Source organism: Varroa jacobsoni, unplaced genomic scaffold (assembly GCF_002532875.2).
Source record: "Varroa jacobsoni isolate VJ856 unplaced genomic scaffold, vjacob_1.0 scaffold_885, whole genome shotgun sequence".
Classification (NCBI taxonomy): domain Eukaryota; kingdom Metazoa; phylum Arthropoda; class Arachnida; order Mesostigmata; family Varroidae; genus Varroa; species Varroa jacobsoni.
The window spans coordinates 158,230-180,163 of NW_019213787.1; the positions used below are offsets into that span (position 1 = coordinate 158,230).

The 21,934-nt window shown below is 42.8% G+C and overlaps 1 protein-coding gene across 3 annotated transcripts in view; it reads right to left on the reverse strand.

Moving 5' to 3' along the window:
- Window positions 1-21,934, reverse strand: part of Tlk (Tousled-like kinase) — a 47,178-nt gene that overhangs the window by 14,259 nt on the left and 10,985 nt on the right. For all 3 annotated transcript variants that reach the window (XM_022840730.2, XM_022840728.2, XM_086970156.1), the window contains exons 3-4: window positions 4,108-4,372; window positions 1,649-1,822 (exon numbers count right to left, since the gene is read on the reverse strand). In XM_022840730.2, coding sequence (XP_022696465.1) covers window positions 1,649-1,822; window positions 4,108-4,372 — 439 coding nt within the window. The remainder of the gene's footprint in view (window positions 1-1,648; window positions 1,823-4,107; window positions 4,373-21,934) is intronic.

A 21,934-nucleotide genomic window follows, 5' to 3' on the forward strand; every position in this document is an offset into this window, starting at 1 on the left:
ATATCTGCATGAACTTTCTTTAATGTGAAAGCTACCTTGTCCTTATTCTAATTGTTTGTCATATATGACAACACGATCACTAACTTGGCATTTGAATTGCTGTAAAAGAAGACACCTATTGAAACGTGTGGTTAAGATGGCTGTTCATCACAACATTAGAAACATTCGGGCTATCACATACAGCTCAGGTATTTCACAATTTTGTTTCCTTCCATCTCTGGAAAGATAAAGGATTCGAATTGTAGCATAAAAATTATCGTTACTTTCATCTATTCAATGACAAAAACATTGTTACGACGACAGATTATTTTCAAGTGAATTTCAATGATCTTCGTGCTTTTATGACACTACACATGAGCTCGCAATGAGATTATGAAAAGGACTCATGGAGGAGCAGCGGACTGAAACAGCTCGATTCATAGAAGGGACTGTGAGGAAAAATCGATGATGTCAGAATACTTAAGTGTACAGTTAAGAATGTAAAACTCTGTCAACAAGAAAAATAGGAAACAAAAATCTAAAACAATGCTCAACGGAGCGAGGAAATCGAATCGTTCTAACTACGCTACAAAGACAAATATTTGTAGGGCTTTCTTAGCTGCGTTAAAGAGTGACAAAATATGGAGTCACCGTGTCCGCAAGAATCCTCCGACATAGCTTAGAATTTAGTGTTTCCGTAAACCGTCTAAAAGCTCTCTGCTAAGCTTTTCACTAATAAGCGCGTTTCAGGTAAACTAAACAATTCAAAAGTTAAACAATTAAAGACTGAAAAAAAGAGTCCGTCCCTCAGATTGTTCCATTTCCAGATTTTGGGTATGTGACACGTATGCAGGCGTTCCGCGGAAAATACCATGAATTCCTAATGGCATGGACCGTGATTTCCATCCACAGTGCACAAGCCTTAAATTTTATTAACGGGAATTTAAAAAACAAGGCTATAATCAGTTAATTCAGACGAAAATTCTGCCGCAGGTACGATAATTATTTCCATATGGAAATTACGTGTTTATGCATGACAAGTTATCACGTCGTACAGCAAAGTGTGCCTCTAAAGGTTTATCGCTAATGTCATTGAGGATTTCCCACGGCTTGGAAATTTACTCGACTTCAATTCGATCGAAAACGTGTGGTATCATGTCAGAACGCTAGTCAGGGCCCGGCAGGAGATCCTTAACATTTCAAAATTAAAAAATTCGGAAATGACGAAGATAGATGCGGAAATGCATTCGTAGCATACCAAGCCGAATTGCAGGATAATCACAGCCACAAACAAGGGAGCCCAAGTTCTAGCCTAAGCGCCTCCCTCCCATAGCAATTAACGTTTCTCTAGTGACAGTGTCGTCACAAGTGCCATCATTAGATATCAAAGGGAAACAACTTTTTGCTTAAGAAAAACACATGCAAATATCTAACTCGGACGCGGAGTTATCCTGGATCAAACTCGACAATGTGTCAAAATTCTAGGTCGCCTCGTGTGACTTATAATGACTATACCTATATTCTAACTACAGGCATACTCAAAATCTAGGGAAGAGTTACACATTAGATGGGGTACGTGCGCTATTTTATTGCGGTATGCCGTTCGACAATTATTAGTACGCTTTCTAGTTATCTGCCAGTTTAGAATAGTCTTGAGAATTAAACTTACCCAATTTTCGACGAAACTTGCTCCCTGCCTTTGAGTGACAAACTGACCCAGTCGAAGTCGGTTCTGCATGCATTTTTGCCGACACTGTTTTTTTTCCATGGCAGATTTCTCGATCAAAAGTTGTTTCGTTACATCGATGCACTTGGCCAGCTGCTCCTTGCTCTTTTCTATAACCTATTACATAAAAATCATAAGAACAAGAAAGAATATCAGATATGATCTTGATTGTTCTCACTCCTTTCTATGACTTTATATAGTTGCATTTACTCAACAGAAATATTTCACACTAGCTATTTTGCTGATTAGACGTTCTCTTTTGGGATAACTAGCGTCGAAAAACTCTTACGTTTTTTTGTCGACTTCGCAAACAAATGAACTGATACGCTGCAAAATATTCGTGGTTAATTCAATCAGTGCTACTTTTATACTATATTGTTTATATAGGTCATCTATTCCCGCGGGTTCATTAGCAACGTTTATATTCATGCAACTGTACTTTATACACTCTAAAGGCAAAGCAGGAGCGGCAGAAACTGTTTATGCCAACGCAGATCTTGAATTCTACTTTTACATTGGTATACTTGGCACCTACAGTAAAAAAATCTGTTATATCCTAGTTTAGAGCTACTCTTATGCTTTATGAGTGTTCTTCACTTTCGCAAACTATTTAAGCAAAATTAAGGGTTTGCAAAGCGCACGTTCACTCACTTTATGAAATCATCTATCGCATATGGTACTAAGTATCCAATTATATGCAATTTGAAACTCAAAACGTATTCCCATTTTTACCGTTCTTTTTTGCAATCAACGTTCATTAACAACGGATTGGTCCATCAAATAAGATTGCAACCCATCAAACAGTTGGGCTACAGGCAGCCTCACTCATGTCCATATTGCTAGTTTCGCCATGCCGCACAAACAAAGCTGGCATTCCAATTTCGCTGTTATGCTAAACGATCAGCAAATAGCAAATGCCGACATGGACAGGATGTATAAGTTGATAAACTAAAACTGGACCCTACCCACAGCTAGTATAATATATAGCCTCGTGCGTATACGCCTGGTAATACGACCTGCCACTTAATCACAACAATAAATAGGACGCCTTCAATGGGCCTGTAGCCTGGGGCTTGAAGCTGAACGTAAGGAATGGGACCGATCGGTTTGCCTACCTCGAGTCTGAACCCAAACTTCATTGCCGCCCACTGTATTAAGCGAATTTCGTGCTATCGCCCGTAAAGGAAGCTGAAGTGAAAAAGATTTACACTACGCTCTTCGCTGCTGCTTCTTCCACCCAGCAGGCGCTACTGCGCCATCTGTTGTAGAGGCATTGTCAGAGCATTGGCTTTTCCCCACCGGTTCCCCAAGATGAGCTATCGCATTTTGCTTGCATGGCGGTTTTGGCCAATACTAGGCAACTATGAGCACCTATACGAGAACGGTGATGGCGAAAAACTCTTATTGCTTAACCTCGGCAGGCATGGCGTCGTGATACAGAAAAGGAAGTAGTTGTGTTGCAAATCGCATTGAGTTGTCACTGTGTCACATGACCTCAAATGGCAAAAAATAAACCGTTATAACTGTTGCTGTACAACTGGTCTTAAAATATGAATAAACTTCAGATTTAAAAACATAGTTCATTATGTTTATGCACGAATGATAGAAAAACATGAGGGGGTCCGGCCAAGACTATCCATATATAAATATGAATAATATATGAACCTAAAACAAGAATTAAGAGCTTAGACGTGGCGAAAATGAGCAATTATTAATATGTTCAGCCGATGAGTCTGCATCTAGTTTTTAGAAAAACATTTTTTCTTATACTATACGTTGACATCAAAAACGGTAAAAATTTAACGCATGAAAGCATAAAAGTTTTGTTTGCATAAATATATTGTTTATTGTGGTTTAAATTATGTTTTCAAAAGTATTATATCATGCATAGTTTGCTTCATAAACCCCAAATCTTTTTTATCTTTCAACAAATATATCTTTTAACAATCTTTGCGGTAAAAATGTATTTTTTAGCCATGTCTAAGCTCTTATTTCTTGTTGTAGGTTCATATATTATTCATATTATATTATTTGTAACGATATTTTACCTTAAGTACACCCGAGATGCACCATTTAACAACAAATAGGCATCCCTAGGTATGTTGTAGCCTTAACAAAATGGATGCAAATTATCGGAAACACAACACTGGAAATTCAATTGCTTCTGGCACAATACAACTATTGAGAAGCATATGACATGTAAATAGATTGCTACTAATTGCACGTGTAATTTTCGTGTAAAAATCGAGGTTTATTAGCTTTTTCCTACAGAGTTTCATTGGGTATCTTAGAAGAACGCGTTTGATGAGATAACAACATAAAGTACATGACTTACTTTTCTCAATCAGATTTTCTAAAATTAGCCTGTGCTTATAATATAGTAGCACGCACAGTTCTCCCACCTTTTGTTGTGACGAGATCTGTCTCCGCAGTTCGTCCGAGCCTCTTTGAAGTTCATCGATTTTCAGGTCACGCTGTTCGAGATCGTGGTTACTTTTTGACTCCAGTGATGCGATCTCTTCTCGTGACAAATCCGTCTGCGCGGCCCGTGCCGTACACCGCGGAGCTCCACCACCCATGGGTGGAGCCATCAGCAATGAGTCGTTGCTTCCGCTGCTCCCCATATATACTACAGGAACTGGAGACTTCGAACCTGACCCCCCGTATCTGCAAAAACAACGTGAAATCAATTTTATCAAGTTCTGATTTTTTCTACAAGAAGATATCAGCGCTTTAGTTAATACATTCATTTTTATTAATGACTAACGTTTTCCGGAGTAAAACATTTTAACCGAAAGTTTTTAGATTAATATGATATTATCTATGAAATACAAATACGTCTTCTACAGTTTCAGACAAAACATGTGTATGTAAAACAAATACTGAAGGGAAGCACGAAGCTGAAGAACGTGGGAAATACGCCTTGTGCCTGGATGTCGACTCAATCTTACGTCAACGGATCTTCCATATATGATATATTTATGAGCGAATGCTCAATCATCAGACGCAGATGGAAACCAGTAACATAGGGAAATTCAAAACCGACGAAAACACCTTTATTATTCCGTTCAAAACGATTTACTTTGAAAATGTCAACGGGGTCTCAGAAACACAGAGCAAGACTACGAGAGAATGTAGAACGAGGATAAGCATCCATCTCAGCGAAGGGACTCCGGGCAGCGAACCAGGTAGCGAAGTGGGGAAGTCAAAGGAGCCGATCTGGTAGAAGGTTCCGCCAGCGTTACTACTGTCAGGGTCTTCCCTTAACACCGGTCTGACCTATATTTCCCTTACTTCAGCTCCCATTCCCTTGCTACCCCCTCGTAACTTTCCGACCCCTCTTTACACCTTAGTGTACAGAGAATAAGGGTTGGTAAGAACTGGCAAGACCTAGCACGTCACTGTTAGCGAGCTCACTCCAACGATGAGTAGGATGAAGACCACGACAGCGGCGACTTAGGCCAGGATGTGGGCGTTCTGGAACAGCTGCGAGAGCTACAAGGCAGGAATAAAGCTAAAACTGGAGGACGAAGAGTCATTGAAGCCAGAATCGAGAATCCGCGTTATCCCACCTAGCCCAGCGTTACCCATCTAGCCCATTTTCCTTACTCTAGCATTTTTACCATAAAGTTGATCCTCGCACCTAAACCCAAAATTCGCCACATAACTCCTCCGTAGCCGAGACCAACCTTGCGTCAACCGCTCACCGATGCCTCCGCTTCTACCGCCACCCTCTGCTACTGCCGTCTTTCGAAACCGTCGAAACGGGCTGACTCGCGACGGGGGCTGGCAGACGGGCAGACGGACACGCGGACCGACCACCGCCGGCGCCCCTGCCAGGGGTACCGCCACTGCTGTTGCTTAAGATGACTGCCTGGGTCTGCATGCCCCGCGCGTCTGGGTGCGTTTGCATCGATGTTCCCGTTCGTCGTGCGTAAGAATACCTGCATATATGTGTGTACTTCTCTAAGAGGGTGCACGAAGTATATCCTTCTCTCAGAATCGATTTGTGTGTATGTGTTTTAGGACGTGTGTATACTTCGTGGTGTATGATTGTGGAGGTGTGTATGTGTGTTGAGGGAGTTGTCTGCCTGTTTGCCACTGCCTCCGCACTGTCTGCTTGCCTGGTCGAATATGTGAGGCAGGGGTTCGCAGGCAGGCAGGGATAGCAGTGGTGCGGCAGCGGAAGCGGTACAGTGGCTCTGCGTAGCACCAGGGGCAATGGAGCAGCAGCAGAAGCAGGCAAAACGAAGCTAGCCAGTCAGCCAAGCAAGCAGCAGCGAACCACCTGCCAACTGCAAGGCGGCGACGACGACGACGTTCGAGGGTCCCCTCATCGTTCCTTCACCCTCGCACTCGTTCGCCCCCTTTTTCCTGCTCCAACCCAAACCATTTCCTAACCTCCGCTCCCGGTCCTTCCCTATCACCCACTGCTAGCCACTTCGCCTAGCCCCAGCTTTCCATGAAGGCAGCGGCTCGCAGCAGCAGTTCGAAGGCAGTGGCTTGCAGAGCAGTCTTAGGTGGGAGCACAGCAGTTAGAAGAGGAAGGGGGAGCACGAACTCGAGGTTGCGCCAGCAGTACCAGCGCCTACTACTAAAGGAAGCAATGGATGGTCGACAAGCGAAACGAGAGGGAGTCGTTTCTCCGTCGTCTTTCGTAGTAGTAACAGCAGCAGCCGCTAGCCACCATCTCCTCCCCTGTTGACCGCGTCTCTTGCCGCCCCCTTCCCTCCGTTCTTTACTCCATTCCCCTTGCATCGGGACAAAAGGGAAAAGTGAGTCGGGAGCAACGTTATTGCCCCGCGCTCGCCCTCGCTTTTCCCACGCGTCCTTTCTCCCCCCGCGCCTTTCCTCCGGCCACCCAACTCCCTTCGCGCCGCTGCCACTAAACAATTTCCATCTGCTGCTACGCAGCCAGTGCTACCGCTACCACGACCACGACCATCAGCGTAGTAGTAGCCGTCTTCATCCTCGTCGTCGTCGTTGTTGTCGTCGTGGTCGTCGTGATCGTCGTCTGCTTCTCATAGACCCGCCATGCGGTCGCTTCTGCAACCGGCGGCTGCCTTCTCTAGCACCCCCTAACTACTGCTATTGCTGCTGCTAGCAGTACTATTGTATATACCACCATTCTCAAGCGCTTCTTTCACAACCATCGTCTCATCGCGAGTCGAGGCAGGCAAGAGGTGCAGAACCCAACGACGGCCAAGGGACGACCCAAAACAACCGAGAAAAAGCTAGAGAGAGAGAGAGATGCAGAGAAGATTAGAAGAAGAAAAAGAAGGCAACGAAACGGAAGCGAATAAACCAAGTGGTAGCAGTAGCAGTCACCAGAGTACAACATAAGAGTTAGGACTGAGTTTAGTGCCCTATGTTGCTTGGTCAATACACTCCTCTCAGCTTCGCCACCACCGGCGCTGCTGCGTCCCAGTTCGCCTCTCGGATCCCTGTGGCCCAGGATGGCTACACCGGCAGGCATCTGTAGCTAGCAGCACGCGAAGGCACATAGAACACGCATACACTATCGCGCAGAGTCAAGAGCAGACGGCGGCGACATCAGCGGACAGACGAACACCGCGAGAGCGAAAAAGAATAGCAGAGGGAGGAAAAGACACCAGGCACTCGGGCCTACTCACAGCCACATCCGGGACCCCTGCCTTCGCCGAAGATGGCGAGACTACCATAGCCCTAGCTGCACAAGCCCCAGCAGTCTCAGCAGCAGCGGCAACAACTTCAACAGCCATCACTGCAGCCAGCCAACCAGGCCAACATGGCTGGATTAGTGTCTGGCTGCTCGTTTTCGCGAGTCATGGCCTCGGCCGCCAAATGGCCTCTTGCACCAGCACGGTACGGAAAGGACACTACAAAATTCGCAAAGGCTGATATGAACGGAGCAGTCAAAATTTATGGAAGTTAACTCGTACTGCGTGAAAAAGCAAGTAAGAGAGACAACACAAAATAAGCTACGTATTATGAGTCGATTAGATCAATAAAACAAGTTATATAACCAAACGTCGGCTGGCTTTAGCAGCAGCACTAAATTAGGCCAGTGCATAAAACTCGTTCGTAGTATCGTTATTATTAAGATAGCTGCTCTTGTCGTTAATAAAAAGGCGAAAATGAGAAACGAATTTTCCGTCGTCTATTCCCCATAATGACCTGTCCAACGTCATTGGATCCAGTGTACAGCCACTGTACAGGTCGCAGTTTATTGGTAGATTTAGTAATGAGACTAGGCGTTTGAAGGGCATACGTAGAGGCGGTCGAGATTTCTGCTAAAAGGCATAGAACAGTTAGATATTTACAGCTAATAATCAATAGCTATGTGCCTGCTGTTGCTATCAACGGCTGTTACCTGTTACAACGACTTTGCGTTGTTCACCTAGACTAACACAGTTTGAAGGAATGTATACCAAACAGCATGTCACGGCAAGTTATTGTTACATATAATAATCATCGAACAATGAAGAAATTACATCAGAAATTACACACGAAGATGTATACAGTATTTGACAAATTAACTTTTCCATGATCTACTCTGGCGCTACATAGCCAATTTTTAATCAAGTAACCATGGATGATAAATATAAAATAGCATTAGGCTACTGTTTGTTCCTATTGCGCAAACACTTGTACGACTTCACTAGAGACTGCTAGCGTTGGTTTCCTATTAACAACTAAACACTGCTTTTCAAGTTACGTGACGTTTATTGGAATCAGAGCTCCTGGCGGTTTGTTCAATAATCTCATTTAGGGTTTATGAACATTGATTGAGAATAGGAAATGATTCACTTCTTTAGCCAGACAATCCAAAACGGTATGGCCTTTGTCAAGGATATTTCTGCTCCGTAATATTGCCAATATAATAATATTATTATCTAATCGACCTATTTGATAAAACTTGGCCTTAATGAATCCGATTACGGAACTACAACTGTACAGCAGAACTGTACTTTTTGCAGAAGTGGCTTTTTGAGCTTTTCAAAGCCAAATCTTAATGAGGATCCTCCGATTTACCGCACAGAAATCGTACTCGGATAACTTTTTCAATAGCCACGCAAATACTGGCAATAACAGAACCACCATTTCGAGTGAAAAAAAACGAGGTTTTCAGTCTCATTGGCTTTGCCCCGCGTGAAGAGATTGAATGGTTGATATTTTCTAACTTTCCAACAAGAATTGTCTTTTGCCAGAACGAGTTCGCTGTTTTGTTTTAGAAAGAACAAGCAGAGCATAGTAGCACCTGAATTAATGCCCGTTACAACAAATAGCTCGTCAAGTTTACGCGAACATATATATACCTATTTATATTTTACTTAAGTAAAATTCCACCAATTGCTCATGGAGTACACCACGCGCATTTCCAACTGGCCTGGAGTTAATTCACAGAGAGCCCACTTCTTACTCAATTTCTATATTTTCAGTATTTTAGTTATAGTTCTATAACGCTTCACACATGATATGCCAGTTTTGACCGACAGACCCCATAGGACTCTGAGCTCTACTTTTTTGAGAAGCCTCCTTGATTGCACAAATGCGTTCTTGTTCTTCGGATTTTCTTCATTTGGTCACCTCCTCGATGGACTTCAACAGTAAAATCTCCGTCCTTAAAGCGCTCGTACTATTAATGTATTACGCGTTCGCTAAGGCCTCCTTGTCTAATATCTTCAGCAATTTTCAATGCATTTCTGCAACGCTGTGACCTTCGAGAAAAACGCTTGACCACTGAACGCTGATTTTCGAGACTAAAAGATGTAAAAACTAATTTCCCAGGACTAAAGCCGACCGGTTACTAACAAGTTTCTAGATGGCTGAAGTATTTACCACCGAAATTTCGTCTGCTAGTGGCGCGAAGTTAGAAAGTTATTCAATTTGTCCATCGACTTCGCAATGGCGGCGGCGGTGACTTCTACTGTAAGGTGATGACAAGCAACTTCTTGAGCTCAAAGGCCATTACGGTAGTAGGACCAACAGCATTATCAACAGGAGCTGGAGTAGATGCCGTGGCCGCAAAAACACCCACTTCTGCAGTTGCAGTTCGTGACCATTCGTGTCATTGTGTTCACGTAATGCAGCAAGCAGCTGCTATAACATCTGAACTCACTTCGTTGTTCACCAAATCTTCCTCTAAATTTTCTCTGTCGTCCCGTGCCTGTCTGCTTGACAAAAACTTCGCTGTCTGTATACTTGCCTGACCCCTACCTCTACAGCGGCCTACATCTCTTCCGCCGTTGCTCTGCAACTCTGTCGTCTTCCTCATCATTGCAATCATCATCAGCATCGCCATAGTCATCAGCACACTACGAACGCATCGAATGGACCGAAAGAGTCGTCGTTGTTATAATGGTCCATTCGCCCTTTTCCAAAGCTTTATTCTTGCAAAGCCTGCCCGTTTCGTTTATTATTGCCCTAGTGGATGCTACTACTCGACCGCTGCCTCACTGCAGCACAGACATCGTCGGAAGCAGCAATGACGCCAGCGGTCGCAGTTAGGGCAAGTAGTGGTCTACTGGCGTTGACGCTACACGCTCACAATTACGCACTGGCTGATGACTGAATGTAACGTGATAGTGAATAGGCGCCTTCTTCCTTCATTTTTCCTGCTCGTCTTTTTCGTCGCTGACTTTACAGACAGCGACTTTGCTCCACCGATTTCACGCTGGATATGACGGCAGTAACTGGCAGGACGGTGGGTCGCTTGATTGATGGCTTGCTTGGCTGCTTGCTTTACTTGGCTGACTTAGTCGAAGTTGCCGCCGCTGTCGCCGTCGTCGCAACTACGCAGAGCTGGTGCCAGGCAAGACGCTGGCGAATGCGAACGGTGGGACCACTGTTAACTTCAGCTCTGTTGCCGCCTGTTGCTGCTGCTGCCGCCACTGCTTTTCATAGTTCGTACGTTAAAAGTGCAACACATCACTGGCGTGGACCAGCCGACGAATCAACCGCGTCAATTGCGGCGTTCTATAAAAGCCATGGTCAGTCAGACAATTGGAAATAAATCGGTTAAGAGTCAGCCTCGCATACATGTATATTAAGAAAAGAGAATCATTGACGCTGTGCGTATCTGCGTGGAGCGCAACAACGCGAGCCTCGAATATCTTGAGATAGCCTTTGCTATTCTGATATTATCAGTGAGTGCTGCTACCTGACGATTCGACGTTAGACTGAACCGTCAAGATATTCCAGAATCGGGTAGCATTGCAACTCCTTCATAACAGTTTTTAGTACATAAAATTAAATTAATTTCGAACAATACACAAAAAATGGTCCAACAACGCTTCTCAGTATCAAAAGATAGTTCACTATATTGATTCTTCTCTTACCTGTTCTTCGACTTCTTACGAGCAGTCGCAACTTTAACCGATGCATGAATGCGTGTACTAAAATTTGCACACAGGAGTAGATCCCCCAGTACCCCATCTCCTAAAGTTATCAGCGGAGTCTCCCGCGCCTTCATTGACACTGCACTTTTGTGCCCAACATTTGTACAAGCTGCGAGTTTAATCTCACTTAACGCAGTTGCGTCAGTAATAACGTTAGCGCCCTCATACAGCTTATACGAACGCGATTCTCATTGCTCTCGGGGGCCGACTATTCCTCAATATAATCGCACAGACCATTTGCATCATACTCGCTTATCGCCGACGCAACAGCATCGAACTGCGGTCAGCTTCTTAGTTCCTTCTTCTAACTAAGCGGTGAGAAGAAACTGATGTTGCTACAAAACTGTTAACACTAACGCCGTCGCCAACTTCAGCATGAGTTGGAGCACCTTCACGCCGTCACCAGCGTCACACAACAACGGCAAAGAAGCCGCGGGCTTCTTTGCCGTTGTTGGTCAGTGACACTTACGCGCAGCGTGAGTCCTTCAATGAGAAGAAGAGGCAAATGGACGACTTCTATATGGCGGCGCTGGTGGGCTATAGCTACTGATATTGCTACTACGATAACTACTACTTGTGCCGTCGTTGCCTCCACATACATATATATATATATATATATATATATATATACGCCGTTAAAAGATAGCGATAACGGTTGAAGTAAATGCGCCAGTGGGTCCAGGTGTACACTCCGTTCCCTTCCACAAGGGTCGCTTGCATGGTCGATCGGTCAGAAATCTCCTATTTGTCCCAGAAAGGACGCTCGTTGTGTTGCTTGCTGCTAAGGGGCAAAAATAGCTAGCTCGGACAATGACGGTGGGGAGAGAGGTTCACTGTACTGTTGCTATTGTTGTTGTTGTCTGCTTATGTACGTCTATACCTGTATGTCATCAGCAGTTTGGCAGCACCACTAGCAGTAATATCGGTTCAGCCGAAGCTGTTTTCGCTAACACCGCGCCAACCGTCATATCATAAACAGCGCGAATGAGTCGAACTTAAAGTTAGTCGAATGCTGCAATGTCTGCGGGTATAGACAGCAGTAACAGTGGCGCAGGGGCGAAGCCTCATTTCTTGAGCGGACCGATATGCATCCGCCTTTCGTCCAGCAATGAGGGTATTATGTAACAAGAGCCAAAAGTAAAAAAGTTTCATGCACTACAAAGTGTCGGTGAATTAACAAAATAAACCAAAACTATACTTATAGTGACCATTAATCCATTACATAGTACCTATATATATATATGGCTGTTACAAGCATCTTTTAGTTTCAAAAATTAACGATCTGCGGTTTCTATTCCTTAAAAACCATAGCGCTACGGAGATTGGAGAAGACATTAGACAAGGAGGCCTTGCGTGAAAGCACAATACGTGATGGGGCAAATGTTTGGAAAAGAGAGATCAGAGGGTTTAAGACCAATAAGAAGATGACCAGATGTCAAAACTCGAAAAAACAAAAACGCGTTGTCGTAATTTGGGAAACTATTTACAAAAAAGCAAAGCCTGGAGTCTGAAAGTGGTTGGCCAAAAATAGCGTTTCACATGTAGTGTATTACAAAATTATGATTTAAAAACTAAAAATTGGGAAATTGAGTAAAAAGTGGGTGCCTGTGAATTAATTACTGGCTAGTTGCGCGTGGAGCACTCCACGTACAATTTGCAGTAATGAAACACCCCTGAGACATACGATCACTATTGACAAGGTATGATTCAGTCTCTATCACAAGCCAGAGAGGAACTTGGTGAGAGAATGGCGTCAACTTTGAGAGAAATCGAATTCAATGACAGTATCAAGCAGGTTGGGACGTAAGGTGATGATGTGTGCTTGAAGATCGTCTGCTTCTTTGAAATATTCACCGCAAATGAAACGATGAAAACAATTCGCTACCTACAGTTCTTCAAGAGGTTCCTGGAGTGTTAGCACGCCAATTGAAAGCGATCAGTCTGGCCACTTAATGGATCTTATCGCCATGCCTCAATTACTTCTTAAGTTGAGCAAGCGTTGGCTTCAACTTTCTTATTCTGCCGATCTAAATCCATGCGATTACAGAACTTTTCGTGTCCTAAGAAAGCCAACAGGGGGGCATATCCTATAATCGATTTATTTCTCGATACCATAGATATAAAAATTATTATATGGGGATGCGAATAGTAGGTACATAGCTGTCCAGAAGCTGACAGAGGGCTGGGATAAGAGTGTAAAAATAAAAAAAAAGATACTTCTAATACATATTAACAAAGTCATTATTTTAGCCGACTAGTTTAAGAGCTAAAGTCCGTCGGACTCGCTTGTAGCAGATGGTGCTCAGTTTTCCCATGTGTTCATGAACGTGATTGCAGCAAGCTACCACTCCCACTACTATACCGTCAGATCGCCACCGCGTCCAGCCTTGGTTGTTATTATTGTTGCTGTTGTTCGCAGCTTCTGGCGCCGTCACTCATTGTCCGCTACTCCTCTGGAAGCCCGCAAAATGAAGCCGACTGCAAGTCGACGCCGTTGTCTGCGGCGTGCCACAGTGACGAGATCGAGCGCGAGCCAGCAAACAAACAACCCCGATTCGACGTGAGGCGGGACGCCGTTAGTCAGATGCGGTCAAGCAATAGCGTCAGCAGCAATGGTATTCACAACAACAACAACGACAAACGACGATGATGACAACATCGCAACGCCAAAAATCAACACAGGCGATAGTGGCATCATCATAAGCATGCAGAGATCCGATTGATTTCGATTTGCAGGTTCAGTGAGTGTTGGCTATTTACACTGCGACTGCTGTAGCAGAAGACATTATTCCGTCGCTATTGGGTCATTCATTTACGTTTCTGTTAATAAGGACGATTATGAAGCTGCTGGTTCAATCAGTTCATTCGTTCGGTCGTTACGAGACGTTGTTCCTTGTTTAAACAGTGCCATCATCGGCAGCATCATAATTATTATGACGGTATGACGAGTCGTTTCGTTTAGCAGAACTCGCCTCCGGTGAAGGTTGTTGCTGCTGGTAGCACTAAAAACTAAAATCACGCGAGCGTGTTGGTAAGCGTGCCGCTAACTAGCGTTGGTTGTATAAGGATTAAACACCTTGATGAAAATTGATAGTGAATGGGTCAGCGTCTTTGGAAGTTTAGAGAGGACAAAATAAGCGATCAAAGAGATTATATTAACGAGTGGCTTATGTCGATTAAATCAATTACATGCTGTTTCATTGAAGGTGGATTCGACTGTACTTGGCCGTAAACCAAATTCGAATGCACCAACGGAAAATGAGTCCGGTAAATACGTTTAATATGCGGCGATCGATTTTGTATATTTACGGACTCCGTCAGCATTTCAAATGTCAACTTTTGACGTAATATACCCAAATACGGCTACTTAAGTCTTGGTAAAGGTGTCATATATTTTTCAAGTTTTTTTCACATTAACATATGAAACACATTTTTTAGCTTGTCAAGTCCCAGGCTGAGGTCTTGACCAATCTTACCGTTCTTATATAGAAAGGGTTTTTATTAGTTTTGGCCAGTTCAACACTCAACGATAAGACACCCAGAAGATCCATAACCCCCCGAGTATTTTGGCGACCTGGCATACCATACTTTAACTTTCAATTTAGATTGTGGTATTGTAACATTCATCGCGAATAATAACGTTTTTGTTTTATTTATAGCAAGCAACGACTTCATGTATCATACTGTCTAAAATATATGCTGATGTATGTCAATAAATAAAGATAATAAAAAATTCTAGGCTTTGCCTCCACTTTAGTTACAGTAATAACTTTAGTTACAGTATCCGTTTTACTAGTTCTAGTATTCTAGCTAATTTTTTCAAGTAGTTGATGAAGATCTGATCCAATAAAATGTAATTGCACAAAACTATTCTTCAAAAATAAATTGCTCTGATTGTCAAGTATTAGAAGTACTCGGTCAAAACCGTCATTCGTATAGATACGAGACCCTCATTACACCGAGAAGTGTTTTATTCGACGGTACGCAGAAAAGATCTTACACTGCGCAAACCTAATAATCAATAAAATTCGCAACACAAATCCTGGCTGGTACAGAATTTACTAGTATGTATGAATGCACTACACGTAACATTCGCTGAAATTTAGATCTTCTTGTATTGCCTATGTTCAAATTATTCCTCAATGAATCTCCGATACAGCAGGACTTCGTGGCACCTACGAAAACATAGGAACGAGTGAGGAGCGTAGTCATAACAGAACATAACAAAACTGCAAAACGTGATTCTATACATTTATATTTACCTAGTTCAAGGAAAAGGAGATCTAGAAAAGAAGAAAAAAAGAAAAAAAAAGGAGATATAGCGCGGAATAACTGAAACTGAAAATTATCGTAGTGTCATACGTTATGTTGAGCGAAATGCGATCATGGACATTAGACATATGTAAGCCTCGGAGATCATTGGTCAGCCCGTTAAGCTAAAGCCATGCGCCACCCTCAGGGACTCGCCATGGGGTGAAGTGGTTGTTTGGTCAGGTTCATGACCTAATCAAAATGTCAAGTGCGTTACCATGCGGAATATGTTGAAAGGACAACCGTCATTATAGACCACTAAAATGCACAAGCTATATCGATATGTATAGTATAGTAAAAAAAACAACGCTTTCACAACTGGCATTCGCTTGTATCGCAGATCCTGAGAGTCCCCGTGCAAAAAAGGCGGTAACAACCATTCGGCCAGCCCGTTCAATATCTATTCCTGTAGACTAACTTTTACAGAGGTTAAGCAGATAAGGAAGCCAGAGGACCCCTAGAAACCCAACTCGATTAAACTTGACCGGGCAAAACATTACGGCTCTGAGACAACTCACTACATCTTCGTCACGTTAGGCTCCGGTCAGTTGGCCGGCCAGTCGGCCTTGCCAAAGGACAAATATAAGTCGTCTAACAACTCTCAAATCTACCACTGGATGATTTAGTCCGAATAGCACCACTGAAACTACGTACATACGAGGCTTAGCCAACGTGAACTACGGGTGATCTAGCCTAGGCCGGTAGTGGCACAGATGCCATCGCTTGCACCTTCTCTTATCCTATGGAAACGCCACAGGCACGTAACAGTACGGTAAGCGGTGCTTAGACAACTAGCAAAACAGTGGCGATTGAAAAATGAGTTGGTTTATGCTAGAGTACTCAACCATTATTAAGTTAGACATTGTCTGTCTTGTAGCCGTACATCCTGACGGCCTAACGACAGCAAGCTCATACATAAGCAATTTAAATGATGACTTCTTTCCCCAAGTTATCAAGATTTTACCATTGTCGGTCCACCATCGTGAAGTAGTCATTGAACAAGCTAGCACTAGCGAATTGGCAGCAGTCGCCAATTTGCTAGTATTCGCCTGAATCTCCTTTTAAGTTTATCTAATATTTTGTCGTTCTTCTTACTTTAAGTACAAACATGGCAATAGTTTATCAGTTTAACATTACAAACATGGTAACAGTTTAACAGATAGAAATCAGCAACAAAAAGACCGGAGGAGCCTCTCACCAAAATTAGCTTCATGCTTCTTCACTCTTACTCTCACTCAGATCTAATTAAGCAGTCTTTTTACATAAATCATACTTTATATATATATACATATAAATCCACAGACGTGGATCGTAAACCGTATATATGCAGGTTCCATTAAGTTGGAATTGTAAAAAATAATTTCTTTACTTGTACGCTAGTATTTCTCTCCATCTACTACCCGGCGACATTCAGTCTTGCTTCCACGTGGTGTTAGCTCTCCCGCCATTCCTTCAACCAGAGCAGTGCGCGAAGATTACAATACATGCCATATACATAAAGCAAGAGAGAGGAAGTTGAATCATGCTGATCGAGCGACTTAGGACATATTATCAAGCGGCGTTGCGATTCCGTTGCTGTCGTCTGCTGCTAATTCCGTAACAAAACACTGCTACTAACTGTACTTGTTGCAGGAAGACCGTCGGCCGGCCGCAGCGTCCTATGGGACAGTTTCTAGCCACCGTTCACTGTTTAGTTATGCCGGTGACATTCGTAATGATAGTGTTGTCTATCGATCAGCGGCCGTCAGCCAAAGGTAGCCAGTCAGAAACTTCTCATCTGACCAAGATAATTATCACGACCACTATGATCACAATTATCATCAACATAACCATCTAGTCAGCGAGACAATTGAAGGGAGGTAAGCAGGCAGACAACAAGACGTTACCACTGGAGACAATTGGTTCCCAAGTGCTCTGGATCCTCACACTCCCAACAGTACGCTTAATACAGATCTAGATGGATAAACTATTGCTGAAGAAAGAAGACTTCTAGGCGTAGAGACCGCAACAGTGGTAAATCACTGCAAGTAATTGTTCACAATAATCTCATTTTCATAAGCCAATCATAGCCAGCAATGAATAATAATCACGAATTATTATAGTTACAGCTCACCCTGCAATTAGTGATATTATTGATAAGTGATCCATGATGATTGATTCTTAAGGCTTAGCTTTACCACATATATCGGTATGATATTACTAAAGATAAATAAAGACTAACTCGAGCATTAATTTTGCATATTGACATTTAGTTATTCTAAGAATAAACTGTACTGCAGTGCGTACGTGCACGCATAAGTTGTGCCATCTGGGTTTTTACACGTGTCCTGCATGAAGCATCCCGCTGGCTGTTGCCAACTATGATAGTATGAAGGTATTACATAGAACTACTTAGAGGCGTCACATTTGATAGGCAGAACATCGTTGCTTGAATATGTTTGGTGGCAAATCAAGCGCACGAAGTGACGGCACCGTTTTCTTTTTTCGATACCGTTTAATGGAAGGTAATGTGAAATGCACCGAATAAAAACTACAAACTTTTAATTTTTCCGTAATGTTTGTCAAACATGCTTCTCAAATAATAACAAGAATTACCTTCGGTAATATTGTTACTACTCTCTGCTTACAAAAAAAAAACAAATATAATATGTGAATGGCTTAAAAGTATGAATACACCAATTATGAAAAGCAGCACATCATTCCGCATCGAAAACTACCACAGATCCGTTAGAAATTAAGTTACATAGTGTTTGACAACATTCTTTCTGGCATGCCAGCACCAACATACCTCTGTCCCTTAACTGAAAGACATCCGTTAGAAGCTAGCAAATAAATACGTGGCCAAAGCTTCAAAGACGGTAATTAGCTCTTAGCTACAATTATCTTCTATTTGTACGAGTCTTCTGATACTCGAATGAGCAACGTGCGTTAATAATGCTAGCAGTCATTCTCTGAGTCAGTCCAAGACAATATCCCAAACTCTTGATGCCGCTGCTGCAATGCAAGGCTTCCGGTACTTTAGTTGTGCCTCGTTAGCTTAAGAACATGTTTAATGGTGCACAGTGGGTAGGGACGAGATTAGTTCTAGGGTGCGCCGAACTGACAAAAGAATTCAGTACTTCACCGCAAATGCACTCCGGCTTCAGTGGCTGTTATAGCACACGACTGCGCATGCTGTCTGTCATTAAACACGTGGCATTTACTATGCCATGGCAGCCTCAACGACGTTGCATTATGGGACTATGCTGTGAAGACTGATACTAAATGAGTTCATCGACCCGTACCCGGACAGCGAATTGCCCTTTCGACTAGACCTCTTTCTATCTCATCGTCTCGTACATACGGTATCTCTTGATACCTTTCTTACGCTGCAGTCGTCATTTCTGTTTGTTGCTTTGAGCTAATCCACTGTCACTAGTTAGGCTATAATCGTATAGTCGTCTATGTGTCGCCAATAGTAATAACGGTTGCAATCGCCGCTATCGAAGTCTGAGGCAATGCTTAGCACGGCGGCAGTCCAAAGATATAAAAAAAATCAACTTTATTATAGTGGTCTCGTATTTTTACTTCGATCTGCGGTCAGTCATTACCGGTAAATGAGCGTTGCCATAGGTCTGTGGCCAATTAAGGACCCCAGTAGAATAGCAAAAGCTCAGCATCGACGACGACGACGACAACATCGACACTACTAGTACCAGTATAGGTAGGAGAGACGAAAAAGAGATAACGGCATCAGCAGACGCGTGCCAGCAGCGCAACAAGGTAGACTCCAAGAGCAACAGACGACAAAATCGGCGACGCATCTGCAACGATTAAGACGTTAATGCTTGAACGATTAATACTGCGATGACTCCGCTGTCTAGAAGGGTGTGAACCGCGACAGAATTAACTCAAGTGCTACATGGTTGATTTTTCAATGCGACAATCTAGCTATAATAGTACTCTAACTACAAAGTACCCGCTCGTAATGGATTATATAGATTACGCACACCGAAGAAGGGGAATATGTCTTCTGTTTGATTATTCTTTGTTTCGGTCCAGTCGTGGGAACGTGTATCTTTCGAACATAAATGTTTAACTCTGCGTAAATTAACATCTGTGCAGAGTTTTGGGTCCGGTTAAGCATTGATACACTTGGTTGACCTCTTCCAGTGCGCAGCGAAGTGTCATGCCTGCTTTTGAACCTAAACCAGGTCACTAAATGTTCTTAAGTTTAGTAAACAAGGACGTCACCACCGCGCTCTTACGGCGACCTTATGTCTCCACCTATGCGTCGACTTCATGTCGCTATCTTCAGTAAAGCTATGGTCATCGCCTGCCATCTTTCCAGCGCCACATTGAAGTTTCGATCTGCATTAAATTGTGCTTTACAAGCCGTAGAAGCAATAGCAGCCGCTTAAACAACACAAACAACAATATGACACCATAAGCGTCCTCATCGTCGTTATTATTATCGGTACGATCCTAGACCATTAACCTTCGTATGAAATGTGATGGTCTATCGATACCTGAAGCGCTTCCACCGTCATCGTTCTGACCTACCTAAGTATCACTGGTATGATAGCACTAATAGTCGAAAAGGTCGAAGTGGAAATCGCAACGGAAGATCATTGTGGCATACTACTGGCATTGCAGCAGCAGCAGTGGCAGCGGGGGCAACCGCTTGGAGTGAACAGCGCGTTCTGTCTGCAGCTCGACCTCTTATTCGCTTTGTCGGGATTTGGTTCATCCGTCCATTCGCTCTCTCCTTCGTCTTAATACCAGACGGTAGAGGCAGCAACAGATGGAGAACTGTTAGTCAGCTACCCAGCCAGCAAAGGCCCCGATGTGTTTATCTATGCGTCTCTTAGAGTTTGTCTATCAGACTGACTGCGTGGACCAACACATTCAGCACCTGATGGCGCGGTGCCCTCTGACCGATGTCCTAAGTGCACTGGTGGCGTTCGTAATAGGCCACATGACGGCAAATCTGGCTTGGGCATTGAGATAGAAAAAGAGCGAGGGATTGAGTCTGCGCGAGGGTGGCGGGGGGTTATAAAGTGGGGAACGGAAAAGAATGATGCTGGAATTGGAAAGGCCTTCTTGACCGAATGGTGACAGAAACAGTGGCTGTGGTGTACGTACTAGTACTACTACTACTATTACTATTACTAGTATTACTACTACTACTACCAGTACTTTTTCCAATTTCGGCGTCATTCTCTTTCGTTCCCCACTTTATAACCTCCCGACACCCCCGCATAGACTCAAATCCCTCGCTTTTTTCCTATCGCACTACCCAAGCCAGGTCTGCCGCCATGTGTCCTATTACAAACGCTATCAGTACATTTAGAACATCGGTCAGAGCACACCGCGCTCGCTGTGGCATGCCTTCAGTTGTTGAATGTGTTGGTTCACACAGTCAGTCTGATCGACAAGCTCTAACAGACGTATAGTAGTAGTACTTGTGCTTCTACTAACTACTGATTGCTACAGTACTACTAGTACTAGTTACTACCACTACCACTACTACTAGTTAGTACTACTTACTACTAGTACTACTAATTAGTACTACTACTTACTACTAGTACTACTAATTAGTACTACTACTTACTACTAGTACTACTAATTAGTACTACTACACCACTACTAGTACTACTAATTAGTACTACTACACTACTACTAGTACTACTAATTAGTACTACTACACTACTACTAGTACTACTAATTAGTACTACTACACTACTACTAGTACTACTAATTAGTACTACTACACTACTACTAGTACTACTAACTAGTACTACTACATTACTACTAGTACTACTAACTAGTACTACTACACTACTACTAGTACTACTAACTAGTACTACTACACTACTACTACTACTACTACTACTACTAATTAGTACTACTACACTACTACTACTACTACTACTACTAATTAGTACTACTACACTACTACTACTACTACTACTACTAATTAGTACTACTACACTACTACTACTACTACTACTAATTAGTACTACTACACTACTACTACTACTACTAATTAGTACTACTACACTACTACTACTACTAATTAGTACTACTACACTACTACTACTACTACTAATTAGTACTACTACACTACTACTACTACTACTAATTAGTACTACTACACTACTACTACTACTACTAATTAGTACTACTACACTACTACTACTACTACTACACTACTACTACTAATTAGTACTACTACACTACTACTACTACTACTACACTACTACTACTAATTAGTACTACTACACTACTACTACTACTACTACACTACTACTACTACTAGTTAGTACTACTACTACTACTACTAATTAGTACTACTACACTACTACTACTACTACTAGTTAGTACTACTACTACTACTACTAGTTAGTACTACTACACTACTACTACTACTACTACTAGTTAGTACTACTACACTACTACTACTACTACTAATTAGTACTACTACTACTACTACTAATTAGTACTACTACTACTACTACTAATTAGTACTACTACTACTACTACTACTACTAATTAG